At 46.9% G+C, this 15,477-nt stretch overlaps 1 protein-coding gene across 1 annotated transcript in view; it reads left to right on the top strand.

Moving 5' to 3' along the window:
• Window positions 1-14,792, top strand: part of XPR1 (xenotropic and polytropic retrovirus receptor 1) — a 100,317-nt gene extending 85,525 nt beyond the window's left edge. The window contains exons 12-15 of the mRNA XM_040565046.1: window positions 11,181-11,347; window positions 12,065-12,204; window positions 13,033-13,254; window positions 14,115-14,792. Coding sequence (XP_040420980.1) covers window positions 11,181-11,347; window positions 12,065-12,204; window positions 13,033-13,254; window positions 14,115-14,175 — 590 coding nt within the window. The 3' untranslated portion in view covers window positions 14,176-14,792. The remainder of the gene's footprint in view (window positions 1-11,180; window positions 11,348-12,064; window positions 12,205-13,032; window positions 13,255-14,114) is intronic.
• Window positions 14,793-15,477: the final 685 nt, after the last annotated feature.

The raw sequence follows: 15,477 nt of genomic DNA, 5'->3' as shown, positions 1-15,477 counted from the left end.
GGGATGTATAAGGAAAAGGAGGATGTAGGAAATTCTTCTCCCTTGGCTTTTATGAACAACTAAAGTCAGTCTATCATTCCTGGACACAGGGGGATGTTCACAGTGCTGGGAAAATGTCCTCTCTGGATTTTTCTGCATGTTTTTATCCATGTTTTTTCTGCAGCTGGCAGGGAGTTGTTTCCAATCCATTTAACTGCAGATTGAGCCCTGATCCCTAAGTTCCCCATCTCCCTGGAAACGACAATTACTTGATTCTGCTCTTGTTCTGAAGGAAAAAGCTTTTAGTTTCTGCACTTCAGGCAGTCACCCTGCCTTTCATTGTTCTGAAGTCCTAAAAGCTGTATTCTTTCATTTCAAAATATACGCCTCCTGTATCTCCAGGAATTAGCAGCTACACACACTGGTGAGCAACTACTTATCCTGAAATATGGTTGGAGCAGGGCAGGGAGAGGTGTTCAAGGTATGCTTCTAGTTAACATGCTGGTTTTGGGGAGGGGGAGCAGGGTTATTAGAAACCTTCCTGTGGCCAAGAAATGGCTGTTTTGAAGTCACACACATAACATTTGCCAAGCCTGGCATCCTAGTGGCACAGAAACGCCCTGGTGCAAGCTGAAGGTTGGAAGTCGGGCGCTCTGCATCCAGGTGCACACACAAACCCGCCGAGGGAGCATCCCTGGCAGATGGTGTTGCAGCTCATCGCCTGGCTCCTCGTGCATCTCCTTCCTGCTGCCACATCCACAGAACTTGCTCCCATCTGAAGTTGCTTGCTCGGTGCCATCCTGCAGCTCCTCGCTCCCAGCCCTGCAGCCCCGGTAGTCACAGCTGCTAAGTCGCGAGATGAGACAAATACAGATTGCCTGGCTGCAGTCGGTGCTTGTATGTTTTATATACAGTGCCTGCTTTTAGGAGGCTGATGAATGCTTCTCCCTCCTGTGGGGGCACCCTGGAAGAGCCTCCGGCGGGAAGGCTGGGGTAGGTTTGTTTGGAACAGGAGGAAAACCAGCATCTGTCAAAACGTCCTGTTTAAGAACTTGACCTCATCTTACTCCCCCTGAGGTCTGCGTCTGTGCCAGTGCTGCTGACCCCTGTTCTTGTAGCTGCCATACACAACTGTTGTCTGCTCCTGGGATCTGGCAGGGAGTGGGCTGTAACGAGGTGTTTATGAGCCCTGCATGGGCTTGTTCCAGCTGCCGAGAGACCTTGGTGACTCCCAGCTTTGGTCTGTCCCGTTCTGTTAGTGGCAGTCGATAGCACATAGCTGCTGGTATCATGCAAAAAAAATTTGGAAGCTTCCCCCTGTTTGGAAATTACACGTTCGCACAGCTTTTGCAAATGTCATTGCGCCTGGACTGGCAGTGATTTTCAGAGTGCTGCCTGAAGACCTTGCTATGCCTTGTCAGCCCTGCTGGCTTATTCCCATGCTGCCACAAATGCACTTCCTAGTGTGCTGGATCTGTTATAACTTCTTACTTTGGTTAAAATCTGTTAACATTTTATCTGAGCGATTTGCATGGATTTCCAGTTCTTTCTGAACTTGGAGTCAGATGGGCTGTTACCGAGTGTTTACGATGTTCCTGTTGGAAGCAGAAGCACTGCTCCCCCACGCTTTCTGTCTGCCTAAGTATAGCAGAGACAAACACTCATCTCTTATTTACAAAACAACTGTTGGGGCTAGAGATGTTTGCTACTAGGAACAAACACTGCCCAAAACAAGTGTCAAATTGGTAAAGATCCTTGCTACTTGGACCTGTTCTAAATTTCAGTGTGTAATGAACCTGTTAATTGCTGTTTTAACGAGAGTTTTATTTAAACAGACTTTCATGCCTCTGTTTGCAAGTCTATGACTTATAAGTCTGGAATGACAGCTTTCAGCTGCCAGGAAAAGAGGGTAATTTGTGGCCTTTTCTTGGGAGGTCAGGTAATGTACACCAGCCTGTTCTCCTTGGGAGTCCTGGGGAATATCACAGCCCTCTGGGGAGGGTTGTCTTCCTCCCCGGAGTTGGAACAGTGAATAATCTGTAGTTGCTCTGTAAGTTTTCAGTTTTGTGGCTGCCAGCTGCGTGAAGATGGACTGTGTGGTTAGGAGGGTTTGTCAGCGTTGAAAGCCAGCTAATTCGTACAGAGCGCATTCATGGCGTCGTTGTGCTGTATTTTCACAGACTGGGTGGAAAACAACTTGAGCTAAACAAATGTACAAATGCCACCTTATTACGTACAGCTGATGTATGCAGCATATGCGGTACTGCCTTTTCCAAACCTGCTGTAGGTTTGTAAGGTTCCCCCCTGTCCCAGTGATACTGTAGGCTTTGGACTGGCATTTCAGTTTCCCCAAAAGATCACTGTTCAAGACCTCATACTGCTTGGGTGGTGCATTCTTTCTTCCCTTAGTGAAGCCTTTACTTTTCTTCCATCTGATTTGGATGCAAAATGCAACTTTCTCTGCTTTTTGCAGTTGTAACGATAGACCCAGTAGATACCAAAGTAAATCCTGTTGCGTCTTGTCTCCCAAACTGGCACTCTCGCAGTGCTGGAATCCAGCTTGTTTACAGAGCTCCCTCCAAGCTATCATCTTCTGAATTAGTGACGCTTAAGCGAGAGTCCCGTACCGTGGGACTCGAGCAGGCAGCGGCTGCGTGCACAAGCGCTAACTCGAGCCATCCGCTTCGCCGCCAGCTCAGGAACACGACCGTGTTTTGGGGAAGACAGCGGGAACCAAAGGGCAACTGTTGCTAAGCTCCCAAAGGAAGAATTCTCAGTATTTTTATATCACTCAAAGGAATGGGAAGCAAAGGCCGTGTTCTGTAAATATAGTCCTCCGGGATATGTTTGCCCAGGCAAATAAGGCAGATCTGTAACTCTAAGCGACCCAGCAATTGCAGCCTGTGCCTCCCTGCCTGGCCGCGGTGCGGCGGAGCAGCCGCCTCTGTCCCCGGCTCTTCCTCCCCTTCCTCTACCTTTTAGCACTGGCAATGCTCAGTAGCTTCACCCAGAGCTGGCCTGCTGAACGTTGCTTTGCTTTAGGTAATCCATACGGAAACCTGGGCATCTCTGGGGAAACAAGCAATTAAGTCCTAATGCTTCAGATCCAGTGGTTGTATTTAGGAGTTCGGCTCCTACCATAGCATGTTGAGAAGCAGTGCAACTGGAGTTGTCTTGTGCTAGGAGAGTGCTGGTTGCTTCTTGAACATCGTGTGTGACACATGCACTCACTTTGTTCTTTGTAAAATATGCCTCTTTGCTTTTTTCTACTGCTTCTCATTTTTCTTGTCTCGATGCTTTTTGCTCCCGTGGTGTCATCTGAAATATCTGGCTCGTGTAGAATACAGATTTGGCTTCCGTGCTTGAATAACTAAGCTTCTTCAAGTGTTCCCATCATTTTCTTGTTTTGTGTGATTTGCAGTTGGTATGAGCATCTGTGTAGCTTACCTTGACTTTTCAAGAACATGTCAGTGAGCTGAAGTACAGCTGCTGGCTATATGGGATTTTATCCTTTAACTGAGGGAAAGATGTGGTGGTTCATGTGAAGCTTTCATCGTCGGTGTGATTCACACACTTTATTCCATGAAATCATTGTGGCGTGGGTGGTACCCAGCTGTTTAATGACCTCTGATTTAATCCGAAGTCAACCCATGTGTCCTGGGAATTTGTGCAAGTGTCTCTTCCTCCGTACCACTCCCATACCCTTAATAGATACCCCAAATAAGACTGCTGGACATGAGCTGCCATCAGCTTGGAAAAGCAGTGGAGAGCTCCCAGTCTAAGACAATTTAACTGCTACACACTTTCTCATTAAACAGTCCAGAACACTGACAGTACCTACTTGGGGCTGTTTCTGTAGCGCAGTGCTTCCACCTGTGCTCTCAGCTTCGCTTCAGAAACAGCCATCCTGCTGCAGTGATGTGTAACGGTCGTTGTGTCTTTGCTTTTGTGTTGGTTTTTTTTTTTGTTTGTTTGTTTTTTTAAGCTAGCATAAATGAAAACTGTGAAAGTCATTGTCTTACCTAGGAATAAAGATGTGACCTGACAAGGCAGGAGCCATCCCTAGATTAATGGGCTTTTGCAGGAAGGTGTTGGACTGTCTCTTACTCACGGAGAGGTTCAAGCAGGCCTGAACAGATGAAGATGAATGGGAAACGTGCTGCTGTTTGGAAACCTAGCAGAAGACTCCAGGGCTGTTTCAGGTCTCACAGCTGCCCCCCACTCCTCATTAATCACGATGGTTTAAGCAGTTCCCAGCAGTTGTGCCGGGTGGCGTAGCTGGCTTCACGCTGGAATGGATCGCTGGTTCTCCCGCGGTCGGTCCCACCACAGCACAACTGTGCCATCCATCACCAGGATGGGTGGATGGATGGAGGGGGGAGAGGATGGTGGCAACACTGAACATTACTGGCAGCTGCTGGAGGATACCTGACTGCATCTTAGCCCTGCTGTCCTCTGCCTGTTGAAGTGATGGTGGCTGGGGTGGGCTATGCCACTTAGCCCTTGTTGCCACCATGTTAGAAACTGCAGGATGCAACCCCCTGGAGTGAATTCCCTGGCAGGGGACCCATAGTTAACCGTGATCCTAAGTGGTTACAGCATGAGACAAGAACAAGGTGATGTGAGAACTGGGACTAAAGCAAGTTTTAGAGAAATCAGACATTGGTGCAGAAGCTAATGGTACCTCAGATGTGAAATGAGTGGGGAGAATTGGCAAGGCAAAATAAAAGGGCATTTGGAGTTCAAGTGCAAATTTTTAGTGGGAAAAAATACTATTTTTCATGGAAGGGTGAAAAAAAGACTTTTTCATGGAAGGGTGAAACCAACAAACAGCATTTGTGAGATCCTGTTCCCCGGTTATTCCTTGTGTATTGGTACAAGAGCTCTCCTCCGTGTTGGAACAGCTGTCAGCACTGTGGCAAGCCAGATCGTTTGATTTAGGTGTCACATGAGCCTTACAGGGTGCTTAGGTTGTCCTCTTGAAGTAAAACAAACTTTGTAATGGGATTAACTGTCTTCTTTCTTAGCAGTGGCTGCTTTGTGCAGCTTGCCTTAGCAGGGCACACTGGCAGCTCCATCAGGGTGATTATTTGGAGCCAAAGTGTACAATGTCTTGTCACATTGCTGTGAGCTAGGATGCATTTTTGTCTGAAACCCTGTCATCCCATGCCCAGGAGGCCTTCGGTAACGAGTTGTGTTCATTAACCAGTCTTTCAGATCCTTTCCGTCGGAGTGGTGGCAGTGTCATTAGCGGAGAATTTGAGGCGTTGCTGTGGGCAAACATTTCCATCCTGGCCTCCGACCCCATCCCAGCTCTGCCGAGGATCTCTGCGGCACCGTGAGCGAGCCTGACTCCCAACACTGCCTTGTCGGCTCCTCTAATTGCTCAGCCAGGGCTCCAGGTACCTGGGGATGGAGCAGGGATGCGCGAGGAGCACCCCAAGGCTCCCACCCGAGTGGGTCGGGTGCGATGCCTGCGCTCAGCAAGGGCGGGCTCGTTTCTAGGCAGAGTGCTTTCGGGAGCTGCCACGGCCCCCTGAATGTCAGCACAAATGAGGCGTGAAATCCCACAGGGAAATTTTCCAATGCTTTGTAGGCCTCTAAATGTCAAGTGGGATGCTTCCCTCTGCCAGCAGCCGAGCTGTGGGGGAGAGGCACCTCGGCACCCTACCAGGAGAATGATTCATTCATGTGGTTCCGAAACCTGCAGCTGTGAGGTGCATTTCCATGGCTGGGGCTTTGCAAGGGGACTACCAGTGCCATTTGTATCACTTAATGCAGCTTTGAGTTAATGGTGACTGGAGAAGCGAGAACGCTAATGAATAAGGTGTAAGTAGAAAGGATGGCCTACTGATACCTCATTTCATGGGCACTTAAGAGGGGGAAGCCTGGCTTTTTTTTATTTAATGGAACATATTAGAAGAAGCAACTGACTGCATCACAAGCAATTTACCTTCCAAATGAATGCAGGCCTGGAGTTCTCTGTGCTGCAGAAATCTAGGAGATGCAATAATCCATCTTTTTTTTTCTTTTATCACTTTTGCATTTTGAAGGAATCTCTTTGGGGATCTCAAAGCACTATAGAGGTACCAGATGACATCGTGCCCCAATCCCTATATTGTCCAGTGAAGGCCCTGATTATCACACAAATTATTTTTGATTGTGAATCCAGACATTCTTATTAGCGAGACCGCTGGCAAATGGTTAGATTGGAAACCCCATCCTCCTCAAGGTAGCTGTTAAACACCCCCCAGTATCACTTCTCAAATGTGAGAGAAGATGCTGGAGGAAGAATCTGATCAAATCTGTCAGCAGGGAATGATATGCGTCCTCCAGTTTGCAATTAAATCACGTTTCTTTTGCTTGTGAGATACAAGCAATGAAATTACTCTGTCTTTAAATCAGACACAGTTGCATTTCCTACAATGCAAACTAGCAGAGCGTTTTTTTAGTGAAAACAGGATTTAGGGATTTCCCTGTTTTACAAATGCGCAGTCTAAAATAGAAGAAGAAACGAGAGGCTGCCTCCTGACAGCTCTTCACTGTGCTGTCTTTTGCTACTTTGCTTTAAATTGTGCCTCGAGGCTATGGGAGAGGTTTGCAGAATCTAAGAAGGTTGTTCATACGAAATGGTTGGTGTTTGACAAAGCCTGTCAGTGCACAATGGCGCATCCTTGTGCTCCTTGCGGTTATTTGCCTTTTTCCTGCATTAAGTCCACTGTCGTGTCATGTCTTTGCCATTGATCCACATGAAATAGAGGTGCATGCAGGCTGGGGGGAAAGGGAGCAGTACTGCTATCCCTTCATTAAGAGTTATAATTACCGAGGGATCAGTCAGGCTGCGTTTCAAGCCATGAGGTTGTGAGATAAGTGCTTTGGGGTGCCGTTCTGGTGGCAGTTCCTGGGGAGGTAAGTCACTTTCAGCCTTCGCGCACCTCCCTTTGTGTGCTGGGATGGAGTTAAGAGGCACGCATCATCCGCAGCCTCACTGGTAACAGAAAGTACATGCTCAGTTTTCTAGTATCTCTCGTCTAGCACACTGTAAATACGTTTTTTTTTTGTTTGTTTAGGTTATGCTTAAATCTGCAATCGAAAGGGTAGCCATCAAAGGAGACTGAATTTGGCGTGCCTTGATCAAGAGGTTTTTAATTCACGCTGGAGGCGGAGCTGCTCCGGTACACTCAGTGTTGTATCGTGTAGCAGGGCTTACCTGCTATGTTTCCTGATAACCTCAGACTTCTTACAGCTTTTATCACAGCTTTCACCATCAGCAAAAACCACAGCCGGCTGCAGCGGCTGACACACCAGGAGTGCTTATCAAGGGCCATTGTGCTCTTATCCAGGTCTTCAATAATACATGGCATTGATTTTTGCTGTGTTGAATACTATATAGTGTTTACATTCCCCGGAATAATTCAGCAGGGTAAACAGATAGTATTCTCTGGAAGTAAAGTCAATATTAACTGCATTCAGGATAGTATTTGCTGTCTATCTTTGATGGAAAGCGACCTTTCTCTTGCCTGTGTTTGGAAGGGGCTATAATTTCTGCACAGTATTGTTCTCTCAAAATGCTAGTCAGATACTGTGTCCCCTGTGGCTGGTTTTGGTATCGAAGATATTTGTCTATCAGCAATTTTTTCACGCAGTAAATTCTGTTGCTGCATGTGCCTTTGGCTGTTTTCTTGGTCTGTGGCCATTCACAGCTTCAGTTCAAAGGTTGAAGCCTTCCATTATTCATCCAGTTGACCTTCTGGGGCAATTTGTGGGTGTGTTTGTGCAGAGTATCTACCGGAATTGCCTTTTACAGGGTAAGCTGAGGATGCTAATGACAATTTTGCCCGCAGTGAAGGTTGCAAGTGGTCCCTGCAGCGTGCTGCTTCCCATCGTCTGCAGCAAGTGGGGATGGCGTGGGTGCTGCGGCAGGACAGTGAACTCGAATAGCCTCGACACAGCTGAACACCTCCGACCTGCAGACATGCTAATCTGAACATGCATTGAAATCTGCCCTCCACAGGGGCTAAACCTGCACCTGCAGCGTTACCTGCCGTGGTTTTGTGCTGATGGTGTGTTGTCCTGCCTGGGCCGTTTTGAATAACTGTGTGGCTGGGGAAGTTGCTACGTGGCGGTGCCTGCTGGAGCCTCTGGTACAAAGGTCCTTGTGCACCTCCGACTCGGTGGGCTGGCAGTTGTCCTGCAGAAGGCTTACTGCAGTCCATAGCATTTTAAAAAGTTGGGTCTTTTTCACTTCTTGGAAGTGCTGAGATCTACCAGGTGTCCAGCACGCTTCTGTGGTCCGTGAGACTCTCCAGTGGTGTTTTTGGTGGGTTTTGGCACATCATTAAACAAATTAAAAAATGGGATGAAACAGTTCCTGTTTAAGTAGACCCTGACATCATCATATGTATACACAGCAACATATTGCTCCTCCAGAACGGGCGGGCGGTAGATGGAGCCTCTGGGCAGAATATGAATGCCTTGATTTCCTAACCCCCTGAGCAGCGCCGAAGAGGGCCACGAGGACCAGCCAGTGGAGATTGAGATATAATTGCTTGCCTAGAGCAGTAACATATTTCTGTACACCAGCTGAATACCAATGAGGACAGAAGGAAGGAAGGTATCAAACAGAATTGCAGGCAGGAGGAAAAAGAAGATAAGTGATTAAAGGAAGGGACTCAAAGGCCAAGGATGAAGACAATAGGCTTGTTCTGATGAGAGCGTTTTACCAGGGAGTGATCTGTTTTTGGAATGACGTTTTTCAGGAGCTGAATGCAGTGCAGAACTGGTGGGTGAGAAAACAGGCAAGAGCAAGGGGCATGCAGCGTCACCACAGATGCCAGTGGAAAGACAGGGGCTGAGAAAGGGAGCTGGAGCCAGGATAGCCTAACTGGAAGCAACCAGGTCCTTTTGAGTTTGGTGAAGTTGATGCTGCAAGATTTCTTACTTGGGACTTTTTCTTCCTGGCACTCCTCTTTTCGGGAATTGCACAGTCACTTGTCAGGCAATTTAGGCTTAAGCTGCATGAATGCTTTTAATCACCTTCCTAGCTGGCAATTTAGCGTACGGTTTTGTTAGCTCTGGTTACGCACACTTTGCCCCTTACATACTTCGAGATGATGTTCTGGGGCCAGACCATCCCCTCCATGAGCAGAGAGCAGGAAAACACCAAGGAGCATCCCAGTGATGCTTGGCTGTCCTTCAGCACTGCAGGGCATGGCCGTGGATGGTACTGCCAGCACTGCCTTCCACATCTCTCTGAAGGTGTGCAGCTTCAGTTTATTTTAATTCTGTCCTTAAAAAACAAACAAACCAAAACCACAAACCAGCAGGAGCCAAGCTTCAAGCCTAAGCTGCCTGTAGGAAGTATGAAGCCTCCGGGGTAGTTTGGAGCATTTTAGATGCTTTAAAGCACTTAACCCCTTAACTGCCTCTCTGAATTATTGTTTAGGATCTGGTAGGGGAACTGAACATGGAGATCTAATGAGCTAAAAATAACGGAGGAAAGCACAGCCTTAGTGTCTGAGTCACAGAACATGGGCATCTGCCTTTTCTTTCTTATGAAATGACGTAGGGGAGGCTTTGGAGGAGCTTATGGGGGAGGATGAAATCTTGCAGTAGAGCCCTAATTGCTAAGCCTCAGCCTGAGTCCTGTTTTGTGGGCAACTGCTCTTTGAGAAGGAACAGGAGAGGAGGTTTTAGCAGCAGCATTTACGTAGCTGGGCATCGGAGCCCGTGCCGCACACGATGTCCGTACGGCGCTCTGCAGCAGCAGGGTTGGGCAGCGGGGTCGGACCGAGCTGCAGGGAGAGGAGGGCTGCAGTGCAAACACTTCTGGCCTTGCACGAAAGCAGGAAGGCTGGTCAAAGCTGTAAAGCTGAAGCGAACCTCTCATCCTTTTCCTCTGCCGATTTGAAGCTTGGCTGCAGATAGGCTTTGCTGCATGAGTGGTTTTAATAGGTTTGCTTTAGGGGATGTGTTTTGCAAAGGGAATGTGTGTGTGTATTTGACCTATATCCTGCACGTCGTGTCCAGGGAGCCTGAAAGGCATAATGGGAAGAATGTGCTCTTACACGATGCCTCTCATTTTCACCTCCATTAATTTTATCGGTTTGCTGCAGCACGTTTATATCACAGTTGTTAAAAAACAGAAAGAGGAGAGAGCAAATTGCCCTGTTGCTCTGTGTGAGATTGGCTTCAGGGATTCTCTTGGTTTGAAGCCACGTATGTGGAAAACAACGCTGTCAGTATGGCATCGGTTTTGTACTGGAAACATTATTGGCTTTTTTTTTGTATTGGAAGTGCTGCTGGCTTTGTTAGAAGGAATCGGAGGACAGGCAGTCTCAAGCCGCTGCGCAGAAAAGACTGCTAATGGCACAGAGATGCCAAGTGTCTCAGCCTGGCGAAGCATCGTAATCTTCTGTTTGTATGAACTTTATGACCCAGATTTGCTAAGTGAAAGCAAACAGAATGATCAGATCTGTTTGTTTTTTGCCCAGCTGACTGATGTAAGGAAATGTCGCTGAATTGAGAGAGCAGCGCAGCCTTTTCAGGTGGCAGCAGGGAGCAGCTTATTTACAAAAACGTATCCACAGGTGAACAAACCTTGGTCCCCCTGTCCTGTGTCACACAAGACAGAGCTCTGTAAGGATATTCAGAACTCTTTGTGATTTATACGTACACGTATTGCTTTCTTTTTGCTTATTTTCCCTGTCACCACAACCTCTGAAATAGCTAGTGGAATTCCTGTCCTGTCCATCTTCTTTCAGGCTGTTAGAGCATTAATTTACTGTTCGCATTTGTGCAAAGTCAAATACACGCTAACAAAACCCTTCTAACTGAGCATTGCCTCGTTGCTTTATCCTTTGTACAGGCCCGTGTCCTTTGTGAAACATGGCCCTCAGCTTCCACCTGCTGTTCAGAGTTAGAATGACAGGTCTGCCACAAGTTGCAAGGAAATGAAGATGTTAATGCACATTTCAATTCCAAGTGCAAAATGTTGAATGAGTTTAAAGCGCAATTTAAATTACAGTATAAATCTGGTCCTGGTAAGGCTTTCAGTTGGTTTCAGGTGAGCTAGCCTGGTTTTCTCAGAAGGTGAATAAAAGGGGTGTTACTTTCCCTGGTGGAGTCAGCCAATTTATGACTGTTTTAAGAAGCAATCTGCTTTAAGATGTACACAAATGTGCTGTTCTTCTCTTTTGCAGCTAAAAACCACAGTGACACCCAAGTGTTCTTCTACCTGTGGATTATCTTCTATTTCATCAGCTCTTGCTATACGCTCATTTGGGACCTGAAGATGGACTGGGGTCTCTTTGACAAAAATGCTGGTGAAAATACCTTTCTCCGAGAAGGAATTGTCTACCCACAGAAAGTGCGTATACAGCCTGCTCTCCTGCTAGAGAAAGCCTTTAGCCTTTTAACAAAACCTGAGCATGGAGCATGTTGCAGTTGGCTACCTCATGCTTCCTGAATGCTGTGCACCAGGGTTTTCTAGCAGCAGAGTTCATTACTTCAAAGCGATCGTTTCACACCGTTCACATTTCTGGTGGTTGAGACAGTTTCTCTGTCTTTATGCTGCCTCTGTAACAAGATAGTTGTGTCTGCAATTAGAAGCTATGCAAATGTAAACCAACTTTCAAGCAGCTCTTACCACAGCTGTACAAAGCTTTTGCATAGACCACTGGCTGGTTTTGTTGCTGAATTGCAGGTGCTGTTCAGTGGTGCTTTCCAAGGCCACCGTAAATGGCCCGTGAAACTCACTTTTACCCATATTCTGTCATGTTTCTTCCAAGTTTAATAAAGGCACATGAGTATGTGGAAAATGCTGAGGGTTTGCAGCAAAATTTAACTTTACTAGAGTCTTTTGTCCAGGAACGAAAAGCGTAGGAAGTGCAATAAGCGTTGTTGTATCATTCCTGTAGGTATTCAGCAAGCAGTGTAGGATGTAATTCCTGTCTACGTGAAAGCTACAAAGTTGATTTAGAAGTTTAAGCACGCAGGCCTGCCTCTTTCTGAAGGCCTGAATAGATCAGTCTTCTGTGCAGACCATGCTAGATGACCTGTCCTGTTTGTCTGTCCTGTTCTTCAGGCATACTACTATTGTGCCATTGTAGAGGACGTGATCCTGCGTTTTGCGTGGACCATCCAGATCTCCCTCACCTCCATGCAAATCTTTCCGTATGCTGGGGACATCATTTCTACTGTTTTTGCCCCACTTGAGGTTTTCAGGTAAGGCTGCTTGACTCAGCAGTTTGTTTCTATTTTTTATTATTTGTATAATGCCAGCACAGTGGGCAGTATTGTGCTCATGTATATGGAAGATATACGTCCTTAAAACTGAAGATAAAGTCTTACAGGAACATTTAATCTGAACAGGGTGCTGAGCCAAGGAAGCTGTACGGGGCTCTGCAGGAATGTGTGGCTGGGTCCTTCTCACTGCATTTGTCATTTAATCTGAACCTAGACCTAATTTAGAGGGTTTTGCTATTAATAAATTTCTCCTTAAAATTATGTTATTGGCAGAAGCATTTGAAATTTCACCTGATTTTACGTTTACCATTATTCTCAAATTCCTGCTTCTTTTCCAAACACTAATGTGGATCATTGGTTTGGACCCTGCAAGGTTTCAGGGCTCTTTACGCACTCTTACTCTAGCTGGAGACCCCCACAGCTTCTTGAGATGAATTTTAAAAAAAAATTGAAGCTGAACCTCACTCACGTATGTGGCAGAGGTTGCCATATATTTTTCCTTTCACTTGTAATGCCTGCTGCCTCCATGCTCTCTGGACCAGGGTTGTCATCGTTAGGACAATGAATGAGCCTGCCAGATCTGTTGTTCTCCGGGGAGCTGGGAAGATGTTGGAGCAGGTGCTGCTGTTAGCCATTTGCTGTTTCTCGGTACTCCAGGCACGTTCCCAGAGGCACTTTGTGATCAGTGACAGCGGTCAGTGCTGTGTATCAGTGCTATCTGGGTGCGTGGATCAGTGCTTCGACAAACACGGGCGATGCCCGTACGAGTGGGACTGCAGTGACAAATTTCACTTTTTCTCCCTGCAGGCGGTTTGTGTGGAACTTCTTCCGTCTGGAGAACGAGCACCTGAACAACTGTGGGGAGTTCCGTGCCGTGAGGGACATCTCCGTGGCACCGCTCAACGCCGATGACCTGACGCTCTTGGATCAGATGATGGACCAGGAAGATGGTGTACGAAATCGCCGTAAGAACAAACAGTGGAAGCGCAGCCAGAGCATATCCTTGCGCAGACCTCGTCTTGCTTCACAGTACGTTTCTCCTTTCCTCCAGCACAACAAACCAAATCATGTTGGAGCTGTTGCTTTGTGGCCGTTTATGGACCGGGTAATCATGCTAAGACCTCAGCTGAAGCAGTCCTTCAAAGGGTGGACAGGTCTGATTAGTAAATGAATATGCTTCTGCTGGAGGGTTGATCCATCTTTTACACTGTCTTTGGGTTCTGTTAAACCACTGGAAAAGGCAGTTCTGTTTACAGAACCCATCTCCTGCAAAAATAACCTGTAACAGTTGCCAGAGGTGATAAATCCAGACCTGGGAGACAGGTTCTCTTCAATCAGCCATTTCCAGGCTTCAGACCACCCCAAGATTTCAGTTACCCTTCGGTTAAGATTTCACATGTGAGATCTCAGACCCCTTCCTCTCCCAAATCCAAACCCATGAAATTTTTCTTTCCACCCCTCATTCTTATACCCTACACATTTCCTCGTCTTGCACCCCAGCCCCTGAACCTTTTGGCTGCGCATCTTCTTCGCTGCAGCGCCTGTGCTCTCAGCATCACAGGATGCTCCGGTGTCCAGCCATTGCTTCTTCCCCTGCAGCATGACTCCAAAGCCCTGCCCCGTGGCCGAGAGGCAAGCTTGGGCTCTCCAGGAATGAGGGAGCACAGCATGCAAGGAGCATTGTGTAGTCACTGCAGAAGGACAGTTGGGATGTATTTATAAGGCCCTCCTATTCTTAGGGAGAATGGCAGTGGGTGAAGCAATTCCAGTAGCCTGCTTACCCCCGTCTGTGTAAGAGATTTTCAGGTGCACTGCTCTTTTGTTGTCTGTGTGTAGAAAAGGGAATTTCTCCTCCCCAGCGAGTGTTTTCTCTGTTTGTTTTTTTCCAGGTCCAAGGCTTCTGACACTAAGGTATTGATAGAGGACCTAGCGAAAGAAGTGAACACATGAAACGGCCACGGTCTTTTATTCCGCATCCTTTGTTTTCTCATTCTGCTCCCCTCTTCCCCAAGTAACCCAGTCTCTGGTACAGTTCCAGCTGAAAACAGGAGAAAACACTGAACACGTTTTCCGAGCTCTTCCAGACCAGATCCTATGGACTCCAACAAGCTCACTGTGTTTCATTTCTTTTCTTCTGGGTTAATTTTGATGTTCTATTTTAAAAATAAAATATTTTACTTTCTTTTGCCAATAAAAAGGACAGTTCAGGAAAGAAGGATTGTTTACAGTCTCAACAAGGACATACAAACCTGTCTGGATAAAGAAGCATCGCATCATAGGGACTCCCTCATGGGACAGTGCCGAGAACACCCTCGGTTTCTGCTTGGCCCGGTTTTGACTGGTTGAAACCGGACTTAAGTTTTTAAATCTGATTTTTTTTTTTTTTTTTTTTTTTTCTTCATATCCAGCGCTGAGGCACTGGCTGCACTTGCAGGGAAAGTGCACTTAGAGCAGTATCTTCATTCATGAAGCTACTTTTTAATTTGATGTAACTTTTCTTATAAGTTTTTGGAAATATGATGTATCTGTTGCGTATAGTTTTCACATTATTTATGAAACCTAACAACCATATGAGAGTGATTCTGAGTCCTGTGCAATGAAGGTTGTAACAGTAAAACGAAGCCGGGAATGTCGATCTAGATCTCTAGGGTTGTGGGGTTATGCTCTGCACGTACCCCTCTCGCGAGACAACTTGCAACTGTTTACCTTTTATCTCTTTCTTTCTTTTCAATTTTATTTTAAGCCAAAGTTTCTCTTTCTTTTAGTTGCTGCTACTGCTTCTGGGCATGTCTCTTGTGCCAGTTCAATGCCGACTTCCCATGCAGCTGTGTGAAAGCAGTGCAAATGATCCTGAGACCCTTTCGAAGAGCGAGTCGGGTCCTACCAATCGTGCAAACAGCTAGGCAGACAAAGGCTTCGGAAATCCATTGTCCGGATCAAAATCTGTATTTCAAAGCCTTAATAATCGTTAGGTGAGGGCACGATCCACCTGGTGCCAAGCTGGGAGCTTTCCTGCTGTTCTCCCGCAGGGGGCTCGAGCTGGCTGTGGTTGGGGAGCACAGAAGGGTCTCCGTGGTGCCTCCTGATGGGGACGCAGAGCAAAGGTCCCCTTGTGGCTGCTGTTCTGCCCGACGTGGCAAAAAGCCCGTCGGGCACTCTCCCGGCACAACACAGCTTGGCTGTTCCTCCTGCCTCTCGCCTGCTCTCCATAACCTAGTTTAGGAAGCGTGATGCTATCAAGCAGGCTCAGGT

This window comes from Cygnus olor, chromosome 8 (assembly GCF_009769625.2).
Source record: "Cygnus olor isolate bCygOlo1 chromosome 8, bCygOlo1.pri.v2, whole genome shotgun sequence".
NCBI classification, from domain to species: Eukaryota; Metazoa; Chordata; class Aves; order Anseriformes; family Anatidae; genus Cygnus; species Cygnus olor.
The sequence above is the reverse complement of the archived record's forward strand: the minus strand, read 5'-3'. Positions and strand labels throughout refer to the sequence as shown.